The following is a 25,360-nucleotide window of genomic DNA, read 5'->3' on the forward strand; positions in this document are numbered from 1 at the left end:
AGGAATGTGCTTACCCTGAACTGTAGTCAGCAAATTTCACCTCAAAGGCCTCCCTTCTCCTAAAGCCCTGGTCCTTCTCTTTGCTCTATTTCTTGAATTCTCAATGCAATATTTGGTGCACTTGCAACCCAAGTACTGTTTGTTGATCTCATTGGCCACTCAGAATCTATCACTGCTGGTTGCTGACCTTTTAAAGCAGTCACTGGTTGGCTGTTAATAGGTATCATTAGAAAAGAGCAGGGGTTAAAGTTGCAGAGCAAGTCTGGTACTCTCAAACATTTCCAGGCTTACTTCATAAGTAAGGAAACCAAATGTAGAATTTTCCCAAAAATAAACAGAGTGGCGCAGTGAGTAGGAATAACAGTGAGAAAGACCCAAAGGTAGCTTTCCCCACCATATTGTATAGCTCATAGCCAAAAGAATATGAAAGTTTGGATCCCACAATGTCACGCTGGAAATCAGAGCCTGTCCTGCTGGCAACTTTGGTTTCAAAATGTATGGGTACCGTTTTAATGGGTGCTCAAGACAAAGGGGGGATTTTACACTCCCATTTTAGGGAGTAGGATCGATGCCAGGAGCGAAAATTCCTATGGAGTCCCAAAACATGGTTTATGTTATGTCCTTGGGGGTGGTGGTGGGGTTGGAGGAGTGGAGAGGAAGGTTTGTTGGGAGTTGGTAGTGGTGGGGTTGGAGCAGGACAATCACAACAGGAATCCTGCCAGTACAAACTGCTTTTCGGGACTTATAGAATTTCTCACCCCCACCCGCCACCAATCCCACCTCCCCAAATTAGGGGCAGAAAATTCTGTCCCCCCCCCAACCCCTCCCACAGTCATTCTTCTTCCAGGAACTTGTATTAAAAGATACTTTTGAATTTGATTTGATTTATTATTGTCACATGCATTTCTGGACGCATTGTCAAATAGAAAAATGAAACAAATTAAATTAAAAAACAAGAAACCTGAATAGGGAGGAAGTAACAATGGTTTAAAAAGTCACTTTGCTTAAAGATAGCCAGCTAAAACTTAAGCAAGAAAAAAATACATGTGAACATAAGAATAATAGAATTGAATAACTTACTATGTGAACTGATTTAAATAATTCTAATCATTTTGAGAGAGCTGGATCTTTAAAACTATTTTCTGTATAAGCTACAACATTGGGGCCATCTAATGTTATTAAAATGAAATAGTTATTCAAAACCACAATGTATAATGTATGGCAAGTGTACAATAGCTATTTTCAGAATTAATTTGAACATGGATATCCATTATTCATGTAACAGTGGGATAGGTACAATTGTAATAAACTACTTTGCATCATGCCGGCTCTATGTAATCTGACAATGAATCAATTGTGTTTTAGCTGGTCCACATAAATTATCATCGATGTGTTATACAGGGGAGTTATTAGTCCAGTGCTGACACATGACTGAGATTCTTAATTGTGTAAATGGCAAATAATTCATACACAACATAGTTGTGAAGAAGTAATGAGATTTTGCTTCCATGTATCATTTATTCATCCATCTCTTGGAAGTGGTACACGATTTCATAGAGCTTCTAAGTGTTAATGGCCTGCAATATATAAAATAAACTTCAGTGCATTTTTAAAACATTGGCGGAGCTGCCAAGACAATGTTCATCAACTTATGTTGAAAAATCCATGCCTGTCTCCAGTGGAGACCCTTGAATACTTTTGCCCCTCTTCCTGAATGGTATCATTTGAGCATCTATCATCTCCCTTGTTGCCTCTCCAGAATTCATGTTAAAAAATTGAAGGTTATCATTTAACAAAGAAAGAAACTTACCCTTTATTGTGGTTACAACATTTATAAATATTTGCAACAAATCTCTGGGACACTGGTGGTGTGGGAGCGGGGGGGAAACGTTGCTGATACTTGCATTGCATCTCATGTAGCTCCAGGTTGAGGAATTGCGGCTTGATATGGAATGAGACAGTGACCATGCATTGGCCATCCAGGGATGGAGAATTGGGGGAGGAAGTAATACGCGGGATGGGATAGTTGGAGATTGTGCAGGTGGGAGAGAGAGTAGGGACTGAGTGTCAGTGTGGACTGGGCTTCGACAGGGGATGGGGAGAGATGAGAGGGAGAAAGCAGAATGGGTTGGGTATAGCTTCCAATATTTCCTCCAATCAGGATCAGCAGCAGGAACAGTTGCAATGTGCTAAGAGGAAGGAGTCCGCTGCACTATAGCTTTGATCATTGTATGAAAACTTTCCTTTATTCACTCATATCCCAGAAATGTTTGGTGCCCAGCTGAATTTGTGACAATGTGCCCCATGAGAAATTGAGTCCAGCACCCTTTGTGCAATCTTTCAGCCTGGTTCAGATCAGTTGCTGGCGGCCAAATTTGACGTGGGAAATCCCAATATGGAACAATACTAATTGAGACTTCTGGTTTAGAGTTGTCACCATCACACAAAACTAGATTCCAAACAGTTGTCATTATTTTATGTGCATTTACCTTTAAGGGAATTATTAAAGCAACTGTCAATAATTGCCACCTTGACAAGATATGATACATTAGCCCCATGACTTGCATCAATTTAAGGGCAGCACAGTGGCTCAGTAGTTAGCACCGCTGCCTCACAGAGCCAGGAATCCAGGTTCGATTCCAGTCTATGTGAAGTTTACACATTCTCCCTGTGTCTGTGTGGGTTTCCTCCGGGTGCTCTGGTTTCCTTCCACACTCCAAAGATGTGTTGGTTAGGTAGATTGGCCATGCTAAATTGACCCTTAATCTCAGGGCGATTAGTGGGGTAAATACATTGGGTTATGGGGGTAGGGCTTGAGTGGATTATTGTCGGTGCAGATTTGATGTCCGCACTGCCTCCTTCTGCACTGTAGGGTTTTTGTGATTCTATGAAATATCATTATCAGGCCATTGAGTCTGATGGCCCTACACACTGAATTATGCCGTCACACGAATGTGAATCACCACAAGTCACTCATGACGTGCACCTGGTGAACAGAACCTGCTGGAGGCACACAGGTGAGTACAGCCCCTGGAGGAGAAGGTCATGCCCAAGCAGGGCACAGCCCCTTGGCACAAGGGGGAGATCTGTGGGGAAGTGCCCTGGGTTCCATGGGGAAGGTGCTGGTGGCGGTAGTGGGGAGGAGTGGGGGGGTTGGTCTCTGGTTGAGGATAGAGTTTTGTGCTGAATGGGGATTGGAGATCCTTCGAAGAAGCAGTGTTGCCAGTTTAATTTTTAAAATTCTTTTAAAAACTAAGTTGCTGGGGGCCGGGGGGAGGGGGTTCATCCTGAGCCCGACCCACCACTCTGACAATGTAGGACCCACTTCTTCACATTTTTTCAGTGTTTTAAAAATTTCAGTGGGATAAACTGGCAATGGCACTGGTGAACTACCTTCCACTTTACCCACCTGAGATGGCAGTTAGGCAAAACAATTGGAAAATTTTGCCCTGGCTGGAGCATATCTAACCTCAGTGAACATTATTTGTATATAATTTTATCCTCATTATTGCTTCACCAATCCTTATATATGTTTGATACATTTACATCTAAGAGAGAATGACATAAAATTTAAGTTTTAAGGTTAAGTTTATTTATTAGTGTCACAAGTAGGCTTACATTAACACTGCAATGAAGTTAAGATGAGAATCCCCCTAGGCGCCACACTCCAGTGTCTGTTCAGGTACACTGAGGGAGAATTTAACATGGTCAATCTACCTAACCAGCACGTCTTTCGGACTGTGGGAGGAAACCGGAATACCCGGAGGAAACCCACGCAGACACGGGGAGAATGTGTAAACTCCACACAGACAATGACCCAAGCTGGGAACCAAACCTGGATCCTGGTGCTGTGAGGGAGCAATGCTAACTACTGTGCCACAGTACCAACCCCACAGTGGCAGCACAGTGTTTGAAGATTTAATTGCCACATATACGAGCTTCAGCTCTCCACATGCAAAAGTGAAACAAATATCAAGACTCACCATTTGTAAGGATTCTGCACACACCATACTGTATTCTGGAGTATCCCCTTTCCTCAACAAGCAGATAACGGGTCCCAATAAGCCTGTTCGCATGTGGGAGAATTTTAATGGTTAAAGTTTACCTGCTGCAAAGTCTAAGCAAGATCAGAAATTAAATAGCAGACAATACTTCCCCTCCAATTCGATTTTCAAGTTTGTTGATGACACCACCTTAATGGGTTGGATCTCAAACAATGACAAGACGGAATACAGGAATGGGATAGAGAATCTGGTGAACTGGTGCGGCAACAATAATCTCTCCCTCAATGTCAACAAAACAAAGGAGATTGTCATCGGCTTCAGGAAGCGTAATGGGGATGAGGTAGAAGTGGTCAACAGCTTCAAGTTTTTAGGTGTCCAGACCACCAACAGCCTGTCCTGGTCTCCCATACAGACATTATAGTTAAGAAAACCCACCGTTGCCTCTACTTTCTCAGAAGACTAAGAAATTTGACATGTCAGCCACGACTGTCACCAGCTTTTACAGATGCACCATAGAAAGGGTTCTTTCTTGTTGTATCACAGCTTGGAATGGCTCTGGCTCTGCCCAAGACCACAAGAAACTACAAAAAGTCATGAATGTAACTCAATCCATCACGCAAACCAGCCTCCCATCCATTAACTGTCTCACACTTCCAGCTGCCTCAGCAAAGCAACCGGCATAATTAAGGACGCCATGTAGCCCAGACATTCTCTCTACCACCTTCATCCTTTGGGGAAAAGTCTGAAGTCACGTACCGACTGACTCAAGAACAGCTTCTTCCCTGCTGCTGTCAGGCTTTTGAATGGACTTACCTTGCATTAAGTTGATCTTTTGCTACAACCTAGCTATGAGTGTTGCACTACATTCAGCACTCTGTCCTTTCTTTCTCTGTGAACGGTATGCTTTGTCTGTATAGTGTGCAAGAAACAATATTTTTCACTGTATGTTAGTACATGTGACAATAATAAATCAAATCAAATCAAATTGGTCTCATTTTAAGTAGAATGCCATAGATAGGAGAATTCATTACTGCTGAAGCTGAAAGCTGTAGACATTGCTGGGAAGAAGACACTATCCAGTAATGGCTGACAAGAAACTTGTCAAAAAAGGTTTTTTTCCCACTGTTTGTTCATTTGCAAAATCTGCAGGCATTTCCCAACCCAAATCATTACTTTATGGGAGCTTTGAGCTAAAACCAGGAACTAAATCATTCAGAACTCCACAGTGTCACCATAAGTTATTCAGCAATACCTTAAGACAAGCTAAGGCTGTGGCACCAAAGGTACTGTAACTCAGAATGAAATTAACTTCAAAAGAGCTGGAAGAAACTTGCCTGACTGCTAGAAGCTCCAGCTAGCCTTAAAAATCTCGTAAAAGCCTGAAGGACGACCACAAAGTCACAAGATCGCAACACTCAACAGGAAGGCAACAGACCTCATATCTGAGTTTATTTTGTTCTGACAATGCATCCAGTTGTTTTTTTAACTACAAAATTTCCAAACCAGATAAACAAGGTATTAAAATTGTTATAGGGAATGAAGGTGTCCATAAACTGACCACATCACGTCCTCCGATAACCATCTAAAGAATCCAGGAAAAAAATGGTCGGTATTTGAAGGTCAGTTATGAAAGAAGTTCAACTTCGGAATGTGTCGTCAGGAATTCTTGTCTTTCAGGCAACAGCTGACCAAGATCATTGACTAATTCATAAGTAGATACAGCACTCTGATTGTGACTTTGTGGCAGTCATGCTAGCTGACAGAGGAATCACGATCATATTGATCTTGATTTGATTTATTATTGTCACATGTATTAACATACAGTGAAAAGTATTGTTTCTTGAGCACTGTACAGGCAAAACATACCATTCATAGAGAAGGAAATGAGAGAGTACAGAAGGTTGTGTTACAGTCATAGCTGGGGTTTAGAGAAAGATCAACTTAATGCAAGATAGATCCATGCAAAAGCCTGACAGCAGTAGTGAAGAAGCTGTTCTTATATATTTCATCTATATCATTCTATATCAACTACCTCAGTGGAAGTATTCCAAAAAGACGCCTTGGACTAACTCAGTAAGTACATCATGGAAGCATTACTGAAAAGCAGACACAAGTACATAGCCATATTACTGGGTTGGCAGAGTCTATGGCAATGAATAATTCATTCACCATTGGCACAATAACCAATATAGACCAACCTGGTGAACAGTGTGAGCAGTGCAGCCTCATACATGTACCAAGAAAATACTCAGCTTTTAATACGACGTACAAGGCATCTGGCGCCATACAGAAAGCAAAGGCCAGTGATTGTCATAGAACACAAATTGTCGTGGTTTAGCAGGAGGCTATTCGGAACATTCCAAATGAGCATTGCGTCATTTCCCTGCCTTTTCCCCCTATCCTTGCACATTGTTTCTGTTCACATAATAATCTAATGTCCCCTTGAATGGCTTATTGAACCTACTCCATCACACTTCCAGGCAGTGCATTTCAGAACTGAACCATTGTCACCATCTTTATTTGTCCTTCAGTATTGATGAAGACCATCTTCATTTGTCATCCAGATGTGGGGTTGTATGGGTGAGAAGGTGATGAATGACTCTTTACTCTCTAATGCAGTGGGGACGTGACAATGAGGTTGGTAGCTAGTTGGGGGCACTGTTCTCATGGTTTTTAACGTGCTCATACATTTGTTTTGGGTTGATACTACCTGTTCCTCCTGGCGGCATGGTAGTACAGTGGTTAACACTGCTGCTTCACAGTGCCAGGGACCTGGTTTGATTCCTGGCTTGTGCCACTGTCTGTGTGGAGTTTGCACATTCTCCCCATATCTGCACAGGGTTTCCTCTGGGTGCTCCAATTTCTTCACACAGTCTGAGAAATGTGCTGGTTAGGTGCGTTGACCTGAAAAGGTGCTGGAGTGTGGTGACTAGGGGAATTTCACAGTAACTTCATTGCATTGTTAATGTAAGCCTTACTTGTGACTAATAAATAAATTTTAACTTTACCTGTTGGGTCTTTGGCAATTGCACTCCTGCAGGCTTGCGTGGTCAAGGGTCTCCCATGATGCAGATCCTTGAGGGAGATTTTCAGAGTTTCCTTGAAGTTTCCTTCTTCTGGCTATGAAAGGAGCATGCTCTGTTCTACTGTTCACTGAAGAAGATTTGCTTACAGAGTTGGTTGCCAGGCATTCCAACGTCATGTCCAGCCCATTGGAACAATTTTTGTCATAACATCATGAAGAAGTTGACCATGCTGGTCATCCAGAGGGCTTCTGTATCTGGAACTTGGTCTTGCCATTGATCTTGAGGAGCTTACAGAGGCAGTAAAGGTGGAAACAATTGACTTTCTTTGCGTGTCGCTGGTAGACAGTCCAGTTCCTCATCCTGGAAGGTGTCAGTGAAGGTGTAGCTGGGAACTTGAAGAGGGCCAGAACCAGTGCATAGTCCTTCTCCACTCCATTGGTGACGGTGAGGATGGGCCTAAGTCTCATTGTCATTGAGGACTGGGGCCTATACGCCAATGTGAAACTGTCGAACCATCTGAATGAATTTGTCTGGGCACCCAAACTTGCTCATAATCTTTCAGAGCCCTTCAGGGCTGATAGAATCGATGACTATGGTTAGTTCGACAAAGATGACGAATAGGTCAGCATTTTGTTCTTGGCACTTCTGCAGTTGGTGAGCAGAAAACACCATGTTGATGGTTTCCCTACTTTTTCCTAAATCAGAAGTAGACCCTGCTCAAGATGTAATGTGAACCGGTTTATATAATGTGAGCCGGTTTAGAAGAATCTGGTAAGGATCTTTCCAGCAAAAGACAGGAGAGATATTCCTCAGCGATTATAACAGGACTGATGTTTGCCTTTGTGTTGTGAACAATGAAGGTGTCTTTAAAGTCTTGTGGAAGGACCCCTTGCTCCCATGTGGACCAGAAGAGCTGTGTGAGATTTCTGGGCAGCTGTGATCCACTGGATCTACAGATCTCCACTGAATCCAATCAGTCCAGGGGCTTTGCCACTTGATAATTGCTGTACAGTTTTCTCTGTTTCCGGCAGTGTGATGGAGTGCCAAGAGTAAGGTTGGTGCTGACCTTGGCCAGCCTATTTATAGCTTTATCATTGATGTGGAATGATCTGTTGAGGACATTATTGAAATCTCAGCCCATTTTGTGAGAATCTGAGATTTTTCTATGAGAAGCATGATTCCCATCAGCACTGAATAGTTGAAAGGTGTTGGCTGCTTGAGGACTATAGACTAGCCCTTCAGATTCATAGGAGTACTTCATGTCATTTTTGTCAGCATAAGATTGTACTGGATCTGCCTTTTGACTCAGTTTGCATCTCACATAGTCTTCAGTAGACTGTCCTATGGATGTTGTTATAAGCTGTATTTTTGGCCGTGGGCCCATCATTTAGGCACTCCCTGTGTGACATGTATTTTCCCTCAAAAAGCTGCTCGATCTCAGCGTCATTTCATTAAACCAGACCATCTACCAATTGCCCTTGGAGGAACTGAGTTGCCAGAACTATGCCGTCATGTGCACCGTGGGAATCAGGGTGGACGAGGGACAGACATTGGGAATGTTTGTTGACCTCGGGTGGGATTTTACAGTTTCGGGATGAGCACGACCATAAAATCCCACCCAGTATCTCTGAGCTGTAACGTATCCTGTGGGGACACCCAGATTTCCTTGATGTTTTTGAGGGAGTCTGAAGGCCACTTCACCTCATTTCTGGGTCAGTGAACTGCTGTTAGATGGAGTCGATTTTCAGTCTTGAGATGTTCAGAGACTTGGGAATCTTCTTCCCTTGAGGGCAACACTTTGGCTGAATGCTCAGTCTTCATAACTCGAGATACTGGTCGGAATTTTAATGCCCCACCCACCACGGGAATTGGAGCAGACGAAGGTGGTTGACTTCACGTAGGATTTTACAGTTTCGGGATGAGTGAGGCAATAAAACACTGCCCATGATTAATCCATGGTCAGTCCAGAAGTCAGCACCATATGCGCACTTAGTTCCCTTACATTCCGTCTGTCATTCTTCCTGACAATGAGATAGTTGATGAAATGTTAATGCCCAGAGTGGGGGTACTTCCAGGCAGTCTGAGCTCGGCTTGATAGCTGGAGGACCATGATAGAGAGTGGGAGCTCATGCTCAGCACAGAATTGCAGGAGTAGAAGATCACTGGTATTGCCTTTCCTTGGAGAGAGAGACAGATTGGAGATGCCAACATTAGACTGGGGTAAAGACAGTAAGATGTCTCACAACACCAGGTTAAAGTCCAACAAGTTTATTTGGTAGCACAAGCCACTAGCTTTCGGAGCACTGCCCCTTCATCAGGCGAGTGGGATTTCTGTTCACAAACAGGGCATATAAAGACACAAACTCAATTTACAAAATATTGTTTGGAATGCGAGTCTTTACAGATAATCAAGTCTTAAAGGTGCAGACAACGTAAGTGGAGAGAGGGTTAAGCACAGGTTAAAGAGATGTGTATTGTCTCCAGACAAAACAGTTAGTGAGGTTTTGCAAGCCCAGGCAAGTCGTGGGGGTACAGATAGTGTGACATGAACCCAAGATCCCGGTTGAGGCCGTCCTCATGTGTGCGGAACTTGGCTATCAGTCTCTACTCAGCAACTCTGTGCTGTCGTGTGTTATGAAGGCCGCCTTGGAGAACGTTTACCTGAAGATCAGAGGCTGAATGCCCGTGACCACTGAAGTGTTTCCCAACAGGGAGCGAACACCTCCTACATGGTGATTATCGAGTCGTGTTCATTCATGCATTGTAGCGTCTGCATGGTCTCCCAAATGTACCATGCCTCAGGACATCCTTTCCTGCAGTGTATCAGATAGACAACGTTGGCCGAGTTGCAAGTGTATGTACCCCATACCTGGTGGTATTCTCAGGTGAGATGATGGCATCCTTGTCGATGATCCGACATGTCTTGCGGAGGTTGCTGTGGCAGGGTTGTGTGGTGTCATGGTCACTGTTCTCCTGAAGGTTGGGTAGTTTGCTGCGGACAATGGTCTGTTTGAAGTTGTGCAGTTGTTTGAAGGCAAGAAGTAGGGGTATGGGAATGGCTTTGGTGAGATGTTCATCTTCATCAATAATATGTTGAAGGCTCTGGAGGAGATTTTGTAGTTCCTCCACTCCAGGGAAATACTGGACGACAAAGGGTACTCTGTCTGCCGTGTCCTGTGTTTGTCTTCTGAGGAGATTGGTTCTCCAAGGTGGCCTTCATGAACATGAAACGCAGAATTGCTGAGCAGTGACTGATAGCCAAGTTCCGCACACATGAGAACAGCCTCAACAGGGATCTTGGGTTCATGTCACACTATCTGTAACCCCCACGACTTGCCTGGGCTTGCAAAATCTCAATAACTGTCCCGGCTGGAGACAATACACATTTGTTTAACTTGCGTTTAACCCTCTCTCCACTCAAATTGCCCGTACCTTTAAGACTCGATTACCTGTAAAGACTCGCATTCCAATCATTATTTTGTAAATTGAGTTTGTGTCTTTATAAGTCCTGCTTGTGAACTGAAATCCCATTCATCTGATGAAGGAGCAGCGTTCCGAAAGCTAGTGGCTTGTGCTACCAAATAAACCTGTTGGACTTTAACCTGGTGTTGTGAGACTTCTTAATGAGAGAGAGAGGCAGAGAGAGAGAGTGAGAGACAGAGAGGGAGTCAGACTGAGCCAGAGAGAGAGAGACAGAGAGCGAGAGACAGAGAGGGAGTGAGCGACACAAAGGGAGAGATAGGGAGAGAAAGAGAGAGAGAGAGACAGAGAGAAAGAGAGATAACACCTCCCCATGTTAGGTAATGTGTGCCAGCCCTGACATTAAAGTCACCAGGTATGATCAGCTTATCAGATTTTGAGGTCACTGTGGTCAGGGTGTGGAATTCTGTTCCCTGACTACAGTTTTCCACAGATGTTGTCAGACATATGAGATTTTCCAGATTTTCTGTTTTTGTATCAAAGAAATTAAATTGGAGAAATGCAGAATCAAGCTCCCAGCCCTGGGTGAACCAGATGATATGAGGTTGCTCGCTGTTAGCAATTCTTTGCATGCTAATCTTCTGGATGCATATTCATGCACCCTAGGGTTCATCATAATTCTGGTGGGAAAGAACGATGAATGTTGTCTTTTCGCTTTGGAAGCCAAGAAAATTAAAAGGGTGGTGGAAAGCACCTTCGTTGCAGAAACCTGGCAATAGGTGAACAGAGTAAGAAGTCTCATGATATCAGGTTAAAGTCCAACTGGTTTATTTGATAGCACTAACTTTCGGAGTCTCAGGCTCCTTTATCAGGTGAGTGAGGACTTGTGTTCGCAAACAGGTCATATAAAGATACAAACTCAATTTACAAGATAATGCGAGTCTTTACAGGTAATCAAGTCTTAAAGGTACAGACAATGTGAGTGGAGAGAGGGTTGAGCACAGGTTAAAGAGATGTGCGTTGTCTCCAGCCAAGACAGTTAGTGAGGTTTTGCAAGCCCAGGCAAGTCGTGGGGGTTACAGATAGTTTGACATGAACCCAAGATCCTGGTTGAGGTTGTCCTCATGAGTGACAGTCCCCATGGTTGAAGCCATAGATATTGAGCGGGGGGTGGGGGCGGGGGGGTTCACTTGTCCATTATACTGACAGAAATGTTATATAGGGGTAAAGTGGGAAAAGTTTGTCCACAGAATGCTATTTTGATAAATGATTCCTGTGGGACAATGTCTATTCAATGAAAATATCACTGAGAAAAGGCTAAGAATGGACTTAGCTAGTATCAAATAAATATCAGGAAAAAGGGAGATTTCTCAGATATGATGGTATGATGAAAGTCACTAATTATTAGAGTGCTTAATGCAAAAAACATGCCTACTCCAAAAAAAATTGCTAAATGTATTTGAAGAGGGGTTTCTTATATTCTATTCACAAATTGGAAAACTAAATTTTCCTTTGTGGTCGTGTGTGTATCTAACTATGGTTAAGGGAATGTGGGATTTAAAATGATAAAGCACGTAACTTTGTTTCCATTTGTTTATTTTGAACAATGTGTTCTTGAATTTCTTTTTGTTTCTAAAGAAGGAAGGGGAATCCGTCAATGCATCAGCAATTACATCCTCTGTATAATGTCCTAGTTATGATTGGGGTTCCAAACAAAAACAAAAGATGTTGTTTGCATGTGTGGATTCAGAGTAACACACAGCAGATTTATTGAAAGAGATGGGGCCAGATGGGGCTCGGCCAGAAGAAGCAGGGCCTACTGGGAGTCAGGCTGATTGGTGGTGGGGGAGGGGTGGGGGGGTGACCCGCTGGACACTCTGCAATGGGATCAGTGGGAGAGTGAGGTGGGTGGCCATTGGGGCTGCACCAGGGGGAGAGGGGAGTGTTGGTGGGGAGGGGGATCAGGCTGCAAATGGTAGGGAGTCGGGGCTGAAAATGGGGGGCTGGGTTCAGGCCCGCACATGGGGGTTGGGGTGAGGTCTGGCCATGAGGGACTGTCGACTGGGGCTGGCCCAGGAGGGTGGGGGTCGGTTAGCTCGATGATCCAGAGGGGGTCAAGTAGGCTGGCGATTGGGTGGGGTGGGCGGGGCGGGGGGGAGCGAGGTGGTGGTCAGGGAGGCTGGCAATTGTGGCGGGAGGGGAAGCGTTGGGAAGCTAGTGATCAGCAGTGGAGGCCTGGAAAAGAAATCAGGAGGCTGGTGATGGAGGGGCCGGGCAGGAGGGAGGGGAGGTGGTTAGAGGGGGGGCGGGGGGGGGGGGGGGTGGGGAGCAGCAAGGGTGCCAGGGGGGCAGTGTGCATGTTCCACTGATAGATCGGTGCATGCAGAGTGGTCTGCTCAGCACATTGATTCTGGCCTCTCCAGCAGGATGAGGCCCCTGTTCCCCACTTAAGGCAGGAATTCACCTCAGACACTCTGTGGAGTACAGATTGCCAGAGATTCATGAAACTGAGCACACCCAAAAAATGGGTGGAAAAATTTCCTGTTTTCCCGCCTGTTGGGCAGATAAGGTTTTTTCCGGGAGAATCAGCCCCATGTTTTTCTCATTGCACAGAACTGAAACTAAACAGCAGCCTATCTAACATCCTAATACTATCACCATTAAATCATGTGATTAGCTCTTAAAGCAATTGTGCAACTACTTAAATAAATAAGACATTGGTGATTACAATGTTAAAGGTGATGATCATTGGCTCAGAGCATAAATGGGCACTGCTGGATCAGCTGGATATGGACAGTCAGAAATCATGTGTAAGGTTACTGAGTCATACTAAGAATAAACTTGTTAAAAGTAAAAGGCAAACTGCTGTATTATTTCTCCGTTATATACTGTTAGTGGAATTAACATACGATGAGTATGTGTATGTTGAATTAAATGAATATAACAGGATAGGGGAGAGAGATGGGGCATGTTAAAAATGACATCAGATATGTAGCTTCACTACAGTTTACAATCCAAGGAGATTCTTGCTGTTTTTTGGAGTCACACCCAGCAAAGGAAGATCTTAGTGGTTGTTGGACGTCAATCATCTCTGTTCCATGGCATTATTGCAGGAGTTCCTCAGGATAACGTCCTCAGCCTCAATATTTTAACTACCTTATCCATAACACTTTTCCTCCATTATAAAGTCAGAAGTGAGGATGTTTGCTGATGATTGCATAATGTTCTGGGCTCAAAGTCTGGTTTGGGAGAAGTGGGTTTGGGGGGAACGGGCTCCAGGACTGAGGAAAGTGGGACCTAAATCATTGGGATGATCTATACGTAAACTGTGCTGGGACTAGTGTTCTTACAAGTGTCATAACTAGGGAAGTTAATAGAGTTGAGATAAATAGTTGGGGCAAGTGTTCAATTTTGGAAAGATGTGGTGAATGAATAAGCAGAAATAAGATAAAGAAAAACGTATTATCACAGTCAATGAAAAAAGAATTGTGATAGGAAGGGATTTACAGTACAAATCTAATAGTAAATCAACAGATGAGACTAAAGGTTACAAAAACAGTAAAAGGATAAAACTAAAAGCTCTATTTCTGAAAGCATCTTGTATTCCATACAAAACAGTTGAACTGCAGAGAACGCAGATAGAAATAAATAAGTATGATTTGATAGCCGTTACAGAGATATGTTTGCAGGAGGTCATGGATTGGGACCCGAACATTAAAGGTACAGGATATCGAGGAAGAATAGGAGGCATGGAAAAGGTGGAAGGGTGGCTCTCTTAGTTAATGATGGTTTCAGTGTCATGGAGAGGAATGATCTAATTCCAGGAAATTAGGATTTTGAAATGGTTTGGGTAGAGTTGAGAAAATGTAGAAGTAAAGAGTCACGTGTGGGAGTCGTGTATAGGCCCCCCTTTGTAGTAACCACATGGTATCATGGAGCATAAAGGAAGATATTATTGCAGCTTATTGTAAAGGCACAGCAATATTCGGTGAAAATTTAATTTACCTTTAGACTGGAAAAGTCAAATAGACCAAGGTAGCCGAGATGAGGAGTTAATTAAAAGTTTTCAGGGTAGTTTCTTGGAACAGCATGTCTGGAGCAACCAGAGAGCAGACTATACCGGGCCTGGTGATGTGCAAGAAGGTGGGAATAATTAATGATTTCATAGCAAAGGTGCCAGGAGTTCGCAGCAACTATAATATGATTGAATTCTGCATGCAATCTGAGGGAGAAAGGAGTGGGTCTGAGGCAGTTTTTTAAACTTAAATGAGGGCAATTATGAGGATATGAAAACTGAGCTGGCTAAAGTGAATCAGCAAACAAAGGTAAGGGATAAGTTAATGGAGATGCAGTGGCAAACATTTAAAGGGATATTTCAATGCACAGAACAGATACATTCCAATGAGTGAGGAAAAGTGTAAGGGACAGACCCATCATCTGCGGTACTAGAAAGTCAATTTTATTTAATAGTTAAAGTCGGTTTACGTTCACACTGCAATGAAGTTACTGTGAAAATCTCCTAGTTGCCACACTCCAGCGCCTGTTCAGATATACTGAAGGAGAATTTAGCATGGCCAATCCATCTAACCTGCACATCTTTCAATCTGTGGGAGGAAAACTGAGCACCCGCAGGAAATCCACACAGATATGGGGAGAATGTACAAACTCCATAAAGTCAGTGACCCAAGCCAGGAATCACAGATTCACAGAATAACTGAATCCCTACAATGCAGAAGGAGGCCATTCGGCCCATCGTGTCTGCACTAACTCTCCAACAGACCATTTTACCCAGGCCCTATCCCTGTAATCCCACGTATTGGCCCCATTAATCCTCCTAACCTAAGGTTTTAGGACATTAACATGGCCAATCCACCTAACCTGCACATCTTTGGACTGTGGGACGAAACCGGAGCACCCGGACAGAATCCATGCAGATATGGGGGGAATGTGCAAACTCCAAACAGACAGTCGCATGAGGCCTGAATTGAGTCCCTGGAGCTGTGAGGCAATAGTGCTAACCACTGTGCTATCATACAAAAACTGAAGTTTATTTGTCAATTACATGTCAGTTCTCAAATTTTATAAATGTCTTTCTTTGTTTTATTGCAATCCTCTACCTTAACTATGCAAACTGCAACTTTTCAAATTGTGCTTCTCATTTCTAGGTCTGAACTACTTATGTAAATGATGAATACAGCACCAACTTTTCTGCAACAAATCTTTGCAACTTCTGAGGTCTTACGTTTAACCTCTATTGTTCTGCAAGCAGTCTAAGGACGGATGGATATCCATCCTTCTATTTGTCCAACATTTGATTTGATTTAGTTTATCATTGTCACATGTATTAGTATACAGTGAAAAGTATTGTTTCTTGCGTGCTATACAGACAAAGCATACCGTACATAGAGAAGGAAATGAGAGAGTGCAGAATGTAGTGTTACAGTCATAGCTAGGGTGTAGAGAAAGGTCAATTTAATGCAAGGTAAGTCCATTCAAAAGTCTGACAGCAGCAGGAAAGAAGCTGTTCTTGAGTAGATTGGTGTGTGATCTCAGACTTTTGTAGCTTTTTCCCGAAGGAAGAAGGTGGAAGAGAGAATGTCTGGGGTGTGTGGGGTTCCTAATTATGCTGGGTGCTTTGCTGAGGCAGCAGGAAGTGTAGACAGAATCAATGGTTGGGCGGCTGGTTTGCGTGATGGATTGGGCTACATTCATGACCTTTGTAGTTCCTTGTGGTTTTGGGCAGAGCAGGAGCCGTACCAAGCTGTGATACAACCAGAAAGAATGCTTCCTATGGTGCATCTGTAAAAGTTGGTGAGAGTCGTGGCTGACATGCCAAATTTCCTTAGTCTTCTGAGAAAATAGAGGAGTTGGTGGGCTTTCTTAATGATAGAAAGGGACCAGAACAGGCTGTTTGTGATCTGGACATCTAAAAACTTGAAGCTCTCTACCCTTTCTATTTTGTCCCCTTTGATGTAGACAGAGGCACATTCTCCTTTGTGTTTTCTGAAGTCGATGACTTCATTTTGTTGACATTGAGGGAGAGATTATTGTTGCCGCACCAGTTCACCAGGTTCTCTATCTGGTGTGAAGCCACCAGTAAAGATATTCAGCTAGGGGTCTTTGTCCTTAATCGATACAAAATAAATGCAGTAACATTTATAGATATCATAGGTTCAATTGTCCCTAAATGCCTCCATTGGAATTGGAAACCATACCTCAAATTGTTCTCGATATCATTACGTAGGTATTTTTAAAACTTCAATGAATAGCACAAATCCAAACAAATAAAGCTATGTTTATTTCTAAAACAAGATATAACTTTTAAACACAAATAAATAAGTAATCCTTTTATACCTAAAAAATAAACTGCTAGTAACTAATAATACGGTACCCAGTCTTGAGGCATTTTGTAAACAGTGGGCACAGGGGGCACAAGATATTGTAGATACCAAATACAATATTAAAGTTTAATTGGTGTTCATTTTGTCTGCTGTTTATCAAGTATGTTATTTAATTGGATTGTTTTTTTTATGATTTTGCAATTGCCATATTAATTTTTCCGTTCCCTTTGGTGTCATTTGGGAAGCAGAGTGGCAGCTTCGGAGGTCAATGTGGAAAAGTTTCAAAACCAATACCTAGCATAGTGGCTGAGGGGTGGAGAGGGGGCGGGGCAGGGAGAGGGGGGCGGGGCAGGGAGGGGCGGGGCACACAGGGGGTGGGGCAGAGAGGGGCGGGGCAGAGAGAGAGAGAGGGGCCTTGGCAGAGGGGGGCGGGGCGGGGAGGGGGGAGGAAAGAGGTAGAGGGCGGGACAAAGAGTGGGGGCGGGGCATTTAGAAGGATAGAAAGAAGGGAAGGACGGGGCAGCGCGCGGAGAAGAGGGTGGGGCGAAGCATGCCGGGGGCGGGGCGGGGAGAAGGGGGTGGGGCGAAGCATGCCGAGGACGGGGCGGGGAGAAGATGGGCGGGGAGCACGTGAAGAAGGGGCGGTGCAGGGAGAAAGAGTGGGTGGGGCAGCGCGTGGGGAGGGCGGGGCGATGGGGAAAGCGGGCGGGGACACTTGAGCATATGCGCACTGTGTTGCGGTGACGCAAGGGCGAAGAGGAGTGAGGAGGTGGTGCGCAGGCGCGGGTGGAGTGGCTGGGCGCACGCGCCGTGGCAGTTGGTGCCGGCAGAATTGTGGAGGAGCGCGAGAGCGGCTTTGGTTTCCCGGAGTGAGTGGGAGCGGCGGCGGCGGCGGCGGGGGAGTGGGAGCCGGCTCGATCCATGCAGACAGCGGCCGGGGGTGTCTCGTCACTCACAGATAGATATCCCATTGAAGGGTTGGTGGTCAGGCTTTGGGACGTGGGGTCGCTGAGGGACGATGATGTGCGAGGTGATGCCCACCATCAGCGAGGACACCCTCACCCAGAGGGGCTCCCAGAACGGCGCCGAGGACGCCAATTTCGAGCAGCTGATGGTGAACATGCTGGACGAGCGGGACAAGCTGATGGAGAGCCTGCGGGAGACGCAGGAAACTTTGTCCCTCACTCAGGAGAGGATGCAAGAGGTGGCCCACGAGAGAGACCTGCTGCAGCGCCAGCTGAATTCAGCTTTACCCCAGGTAAGGGGCCGGGCTGGCGGCTGCTGCTGGGTGGCACTGAGTTTATTTCTGAATTCACCGCCTCCCAATACATACATCTGCCAAAGGAGGGGAGAGATTGCGGAGTTCTGATAGGGAAAATGGGTCCGCAAGGGAATTAATTATTTTGTTATTTGTGCATTGCCTTATTATATAACGTTGAAATGATGTGTTGCAGTAGCACAGTCTGGTGAGCAAAATCAGTGATCGGTGTGCGTATTTATGGACTGCTCAGTAGATCAGAGCAGTGATTGCACACCTTTTTTATTCAAACACCATCCTACGTTGATCAGTGGGAACCGGTGGGTGAGTTGTTGGAGAATCCGTTTTCTTGGAGGGTTTTTAATTTGTCGCTCTCGTTGGAAGCTGTCGTTTTCCCTTTGGTGGCCTATTGTGCCACGCACCTGTCTTCAGGTAAATGGGCGAACCGAAGAGACCTAACGGTTTTTAAACTATTTAATACCTGCCTGCAGTCTGTCTGAACGCTACCACCAGGGGGCTGGATCTTAAAACTACAACAGATTTGTTTGTGGAAGACTGCAAATCATTTGTTTCCCTGAGAAAATGTGCATTCACGTTTTTATCTTAGTGTAGCTCCAGCAATTTTAAAAAATTTGACTGCTTTTTCACCCAGGTTTTGAAATTATTAGTGCAGCTGTACTAACAGCAAGTGATTAAATTACATTCTATTGATCATACTGCAGTGTTGTGAGTGTGTATATGAAATATTTCCTGTGCAGATCCCGATAGGGATAGAACCAAATACCTCACCAGACTGCATGTTAGCTTATTCTTATAGGTTCTTTAATACAATTCTGACTTTGTTGATCTATTTCGTAAAGGAAAGCAAAATCTATTAGAATATCATCACTTTGACGTGGAACACCATGTTCACAATGAGCCCCTGATAGCTCAAACCATATGGAGCAGCAACACCAACTGAGGAGAAAGCAATACAATTACACTAATTATACAAAACTGGAACAATAAAGTTTTAATGTGCAAAGTGATAAACAATTGGGACTGTGCCATTGAGGCTATAGAACATAGATTTCAGATTATATCTAACTGGAATGTGCTGTACCCATGAGTCCATTCATTGTCTTTGAGGGGAAAATTACTTTTCTTGTTTCCCACCATCCTATTGTTGTCTTTGAAACTAGCATGTCTTCTGTTAGCACCAGTCGCAACCCAGGATGAGCACACAGCACAATTTCCCCAAACAAAGATATCGCCGCGTAATTTCTTTGATATAATCCTGAACCAGCAACTTGCCCAAAACTCAATCGCCTGCTGTATCCTGTCTGAGTTGTGGCAAGACTGTCTAGGTGCATATCAACCTTAGGATTCTGGTGGATTTGTAGGTAACTGCTGTCAAATACCTCAGATGATGAGCTTAGGAGGACAAACAAGAATATTCTTTTGAGATGAATATAAATTCTTGTAAAATTAAATTGACTTGATGCAATTAAGTCCATATGGTACTTGCATCTGTATGGGAATGGATTTTTATGATGAGGACTATAATTGATGGGATTAGTGGAAACTATTAAAATGCCGATAGCTTGGAAACAAACTGCCTTTTTTATGTCTACTCTTTTGATGTTTTTGTCTTGAATACTAGATTCAATTTCATCCTGAAGATTTAGCCAGGTTTCTCTTTCACTTAATACCTTGTATTTTCATCCTGCTACTGGCTTCCAGTTCTGGCATCTTGTTTCTACTGCTTCTCATTCACGTACATACTATAGCTTTGACTTGCATTCAAGGTACACTAAGTTCTGGTCTCTGGTGCGCGTGCTTCTGGATATTTGTATTCATTTTTACTTTATATTATGTGTTTTATCTGGGATCCTCTTCTGCTTGTCTTTCTCAGACCCACTCCCCACCAAGCAATACTGATTTTTCAACCATTTGTGTTCCTTTGATGTCAAATATCATGATTACAACATGATTAATTATCCTATAAGTGTAGATTCTTGTCAATAAATTGTAAAGAGATAAGGTTTATAAAATTGCAGCCTTTTTATGGAATAATCTTTGGAATAGGATGCTGAAAAACTCAAGCAAAGTTGCATGACTTTAGCTAGCTGTCTGAGCTTTTTGATATCCTTCCTTTCTAGTTAATTACTCTCCTTGTATCTGTGTCACTTGCTTTTTTAGGCTTGTTCTCGTGTGTCCAGCAAGTGTTGGCACTGGTTTTGTCTGCATTTTCTAGGCCATTGAAGCATGAACAAAGTTGAAGGAAAAAGGAAAAGTTTTGGCAATATTGAATGCTTTCTCTCCTACTTCAAATTACACAATGTTGTATCGCTGAGCTGGTAGAGGCATGAAAGGTCCAGTGCACCATACCTTCTTCTTTCTCTCCCCCCCCCCTCCGCCAAAAACTGGGAATTGCTCTGATGATGCTTGTATGGACATCACCAGGGAAATGTAGTGAAGAATGATACTTTCCTACTCAGAGGTGCCAGTTATAAGATACATGAACCACAATAATAAACTTCCAGGCCAAATGTCTCAAAACATATTCTGAAGTGTATTGGTCAAAACAACGTTCAATGTAATTGCTCCATGAATCCAAAGGAGTTTTTAGAATGGCAAATTTCTGTTTAGACTTGAGGGGCAGGTAGTCATGAAATTACAAATATATTCTTCCAAGATAATTTTGTTTTCATTTACAATGTTGGCTGAAGGGAAGTGACTTTCTCCATTCATGCTTCTACTCTTACTTTATTTCACCCTTTTTCAATTGTGAAAAGTTTAACAATCATTCCCAATCTCCAGAAGTTTCAGTGTCCATTATATTCTGATATGCAAGTCACTGAAAAAAATAAAGTCATAGTTAGCAAATTGGACTCCTTCAGCTTTATTTTTAAAGAGATTGTAACAGTATATTGATGTTGTACCTTTCATATATAGAAAAAAGAGCCTAAGGGAAGTGCAGTGTAACTTAATCAGGAAAGCCTCCTGACAAAAAGTTCTAGAAGGTGACCAAGTGAACAAATTGAGATTTTTGAGGAGTATTTTGAAGGTGGTGGAAAGTACCAACAAGGTGAAGAAGTTTTCTCAGAGACAACACACAACAGTACAGCACAGTAGAGGCCCTTCGGCCTTCAATGTTGTGCCGCGCTATGTCGGAATCTAAGATCAAGCTATCTCGCTCCCTATCATTCTGGTAAGTTCCATGTGCCTATCCAATAACAGCTTGAAAGTTCCTAAAGTGTCTGATTCCACTATCACGGCAGGCAGTGCGTTCAACACCTCAACCACTCTCTGAATAAAGAATTACCTCGACATCCCTCCTATATCTCAAGGATAGTTTAACGGCTGCTGAAAGGCATTTCGAGGGGGATCTGCCTGCTGAGATAATATGGGCTGAAGTTAGAAATAGGAAAGGAGTGGTCATGTTGTTAGGAGTTTTCTATAGCCTTCCAAATAGTAATAGAGATGTGGAGGAGGAAATGGCAAAGCAGATTATGGATACGTCTAGAGGTCACAGCGTAGTTATCATAGATGACAGTCAAGGGTAGTAGTGAGAACTTCTGCATGGAGTCAGAGATAGGAAAGGCATTGAATGAATACTTTTCTTCAGTCCTCACTTAGGAGAGGGGCCATGTTTTTGAGGATGTGTGTGATACAGGCTGGTGGGATGGAGGAGGTAGGTGTTCTGAGGGAAAATGTATTGGCAATTTTGAAAAATCTGAGGGTTAAGTCTCCTGGGCCAGATGGGATGCATCCTAGGATACTTTGGGAGGCAAGGGATGAGATTGTGGAGCCTTTACCTTTAATCTTGGGTCCTCACTGTCCACAGGGATTGTGCCAGAGGACTGGAGAGTGGCGAATGTTGTTCCTCTCTTTGAGAAAGGAAATAGGAATGACCCTGGTAATTATAGAGAGTTCCAAAGACCTTGGTAGCTGGAGCAGGGGAGAGAGTTGCTAATATAGGTTACAGTGAATGGGGTTGAAAAGTTCAGAGAGAGGGCAGGATAGAATATGGAGGATTTTAAAGCTGAGACTGAAAGCTTAAAAACTGTTAGTCTGGTAAATAGGGAAGCAGTGAAAGTCTGAGCAAGAGTGATGGTTTTGTGACATACAAAAATGCAACAGAATACAAATAGCACACATTTGAAGGGTGTTTTTCAATAGGGATGAGCATTGAAGACAGACAAGACCATGAAACTTTGATGACAAGACGGGGTATTCAGGGTTTAGTAACCATAGAGTGATTTAGTTACATGCGTAATAATTAGTTGCATTTAAAGTGGGAGGTAAATTTCATGCATCCACCTAAACAGTCTATTAAAAGATTAAATTCAATTGTACAACTAAAGCAGAAGCTCGAATTCCAAGCACACATCAGAAGTTGGTCATGAACTGATTTAGCAGTAAAGCAAAGAACATTACAGCGTGAAGAAACAAAGGAGGATGAAGTTTGAAAATAGTTCAAACTGAAGACATGACAAAATAGCAATCGAAAACAGCAGAAAACAAAGGCATCGGAAATGGAAGTAAATGTGTTGCCAATGAGATCTCTAAGTGAATCGAATGGATCTAACCCATGATTCAGTGTATAATAATTAAGGTAAATTAAACTATATTCCAAAGTTTGAGATGGCGTTTATCAGGTTTTCAGAACTTTCCAATTTGTAACCTTTTGGACAGGGACAAAAAAATGAGGGGAGAGGCATTATCACCGAGTCTGAAGACATTCAATGCATTTTCCTGTTACAGCTGTGATGTCAAATTAGGAATTGCTTTTGAAGTTGTAGCAGAATTATATAGGTGTAAATTTAAAGTTGCTGTAGTTGAGTTCTGGTACAGTGACCTATATACTGTCAGTATATCAAATCTTCTTTTGTGGACGACTGTGGGTTAAGGGCAGAATAGTGCCATTTCAAAAACCTGCCGCAAGGATCTGGGTGAATGATCTGCTGTAAATTTGTGATGACACCTTACGAAATAAGTCTCCTGTCTGATGTTTTGACCTTCTAGATTATGGAGGTACAAATTTACTACATGCTGGTTTGTTTAAGGTAATGGTTAACCTGTGTTTAGGTAGACTAATATTTATGTTTCCATTTCCAGAGGAGAGATTTGCTAAAGTGGAAAATAATAAAATAAGCATCTAAATAATGGTATTTTGGTGTTAGCTATAAATAACTGGATAGAAAGTCCCAAATAACATGACCAGCTAATTAAGTGAAGATTTCCTACATGGCATATACGCATGTAGGGAGTAGGCTGAATTGTATAAGAAAATTTAAGAGCATGTTGAAACAAACTACTGTTGATGTATAAATCAACCAGCTAGTTCTGGGGATTAACTGCAAATTTCTGAAACATGCAAATCAATTTGCATCACATCTAGTTGTGTTGCATTTTTTCCCTCATTCATTGAACAGTTCTTAACAATTTCCCCCTCATGTTGTTTGTACTCTTTGTTCAGAGTGAAGTAGTAATTGTCTCTTTAGGCAGTCCTTTGGGATCTAGGATGACGCGCTTCCACTTTGGATATCAGCCATCTTGGAACCTATCAATCCAGTGTGCAATCTGTACTGCCACAAGAGTCAGGTGGTGCTTGAAGGGTTGGATAGAAGGGTTGTTGAAGGTTTGTGCCCTCCCTTCAACACTTTGACTTCACTTCTGCACATTCCCAACAAAGTCTCAATTGTTTGGTGCCTTCCTGGATGAGCATCACCATTTTGGTTGATCAGAGGCCAGGGTCTCCCATGAGTCGATCAGTATATTTGATCTCTTGAAGAATGTGCTGAGGACAACTCTGAAGCCTTTTTGGTGTTCTCTCAGGAGTTTCCTGCCATGGCTGAGTTCTGAGTAGATCAATTGCTGTGGCTGTCTGCTGTCTGTGTCGATATGCGCGATTTTCTTGGAGACCCCCTACACTTGGAGCCAGCAGTTTGCGGTGTCGATGGTAGTCATGATGTCTGCTGTTGGGCAGGTGAATGGCATATCCAGGCCAGTGAGCTTATTTTGAGCGATGGGTACCTTGATGCTGGGCAAGTTGACTTACAAGAGGCACTGCAGTTGGAACATCTTTTGCTCCACTGGTTTTGAAGGGACTTGTGAAGGCACTACAGGTCGTACTTCTCCAGTGCTCTGAGATGCTGCTGTAAGTTGCCCAAGTCTCTGAGCAGATAGGAGCACAGGAATCATTGCTACCCTGTAAACCATGACCTTAGTCTCTGATTTGAGATTCTGGTCCTTGAACACACTCTTCCTCCTATACAAAAGAATGAACAAGATCAGGATTTCTTGTTTCATTGTTTATTGCAAGTAGTAAAGTTCCTTTTCATGTTGGTAAGAGTGAAGGATATCTATATTGGTGAATGCAACACTTCACTGGCATTTCCTGTCAACACTGAACATAAACACAAAATTACATTTATGTTCTGATTTGTGCCTCTGTAGGTCATCCCAACCTGCACAATATACCTTGAGAACAAACCAAGGTTGCATGCCTTGGGCAATTTCTGAACTGAAGATCTGCAGCCGAAGAAAACTGTCTTGGAAGTTCCCATTTTTCACATTTGTATCCTGCTCTAAAACAGAGCGAGAACAATTTTTCTTTTAACTTTTTACTGTATGATTCATGGGTAACAAGAAACCTTAGTATCACCGTCAATTGGCGATGCTTTACGTTTGCCTAAATAGAATGTCAGCAGGCTGCTGATTTTAGGAGTTTAGAGGGAGATATTTTGCTGACTTTGATTCTGAACCATCTAGAAAGCTTTGATGCCTTCTCGATATGGAACCTCTTGATTTAGAGATTACTGAGCCTAGTTCTACTAATAAGACCTCAGGCCTCATTCTATTCATAGATGTTTGCAATTTAAATGTGCACCTACTAATATGTGTTCCAGAATGTGGAAATTACAGACTTGTATATTCAACAGAACTGGGAAATATCAGAAAGAAATTGATGAACACATCTAAGGTACCTTAGAATAGTCTATGAATGGTGATCTTGCTCATATGGCAGCCTGTGGGATTCATGTAAGTTGCGCATTGTAAAATAAAACTTGTGGGAAAATGTACAACTGAAGCTTCTAGTTACTTTAATTTTAGGTAACAAAGTGCCAGTAAGCACATCAGCAAAATGTTTACACTTGTTAATGTACGTTTATTGGTTTGGTATTTCATTGTTTATCCGTGACTGAATAAACACTTGGATTGTTGCTCTCAAATGTGAGTAGCCTTTTTACTGTATAACAAGCAAGACACTTGTGTTGCTGTAGTAAGGCATTATGTGATAATGCTTTTACTGAGAATCTCCCA

At 43.0% G+C, this 25,360-nt stretch overlaps 1 protein-coding gene across 1 annotated transcript in view; it reads left to right on the forward strand.

Annotated features, from left to right (window-relative positions):
- Positions 1–17,763: 17,763 nt before the first annotated feature.
- Positions 17,764–25,360, forward strand: part of ppfia4 (PTPRF interacting protein alpha 4) — a 607,182-nt gene continuing 599,585 nt past the window's right edge. The window contains exon 1 of the mRNA XM_080210286.1: positions 17,764–18,049. Coding sequence (XP_080066412.1) covers positions 17,810–18,049 — 240 coding nt within the window. The 5' untranslated portion in view covers positions 17,764–17,809. The remainder of the gene's footprint in view (positions 18,050–25,360) is intronic.

This window comes from Carcharhinus amblyrhynchos, chromosome 22 (genome assembly GCF_965287045.1).
Source record: "Carcharhinus amblyrhynchos chromosome 22, sCarAmb.v2.hapA, whole genome shotgun sequence".
Taxonomy (NCBI): Eukaryota; Metazoa; Chordata; class Chondrichthyes; order Carcharhiniformes; family Carcharhinidae; genus Carcharhinus; species Carcharhinus amblyrhynchos.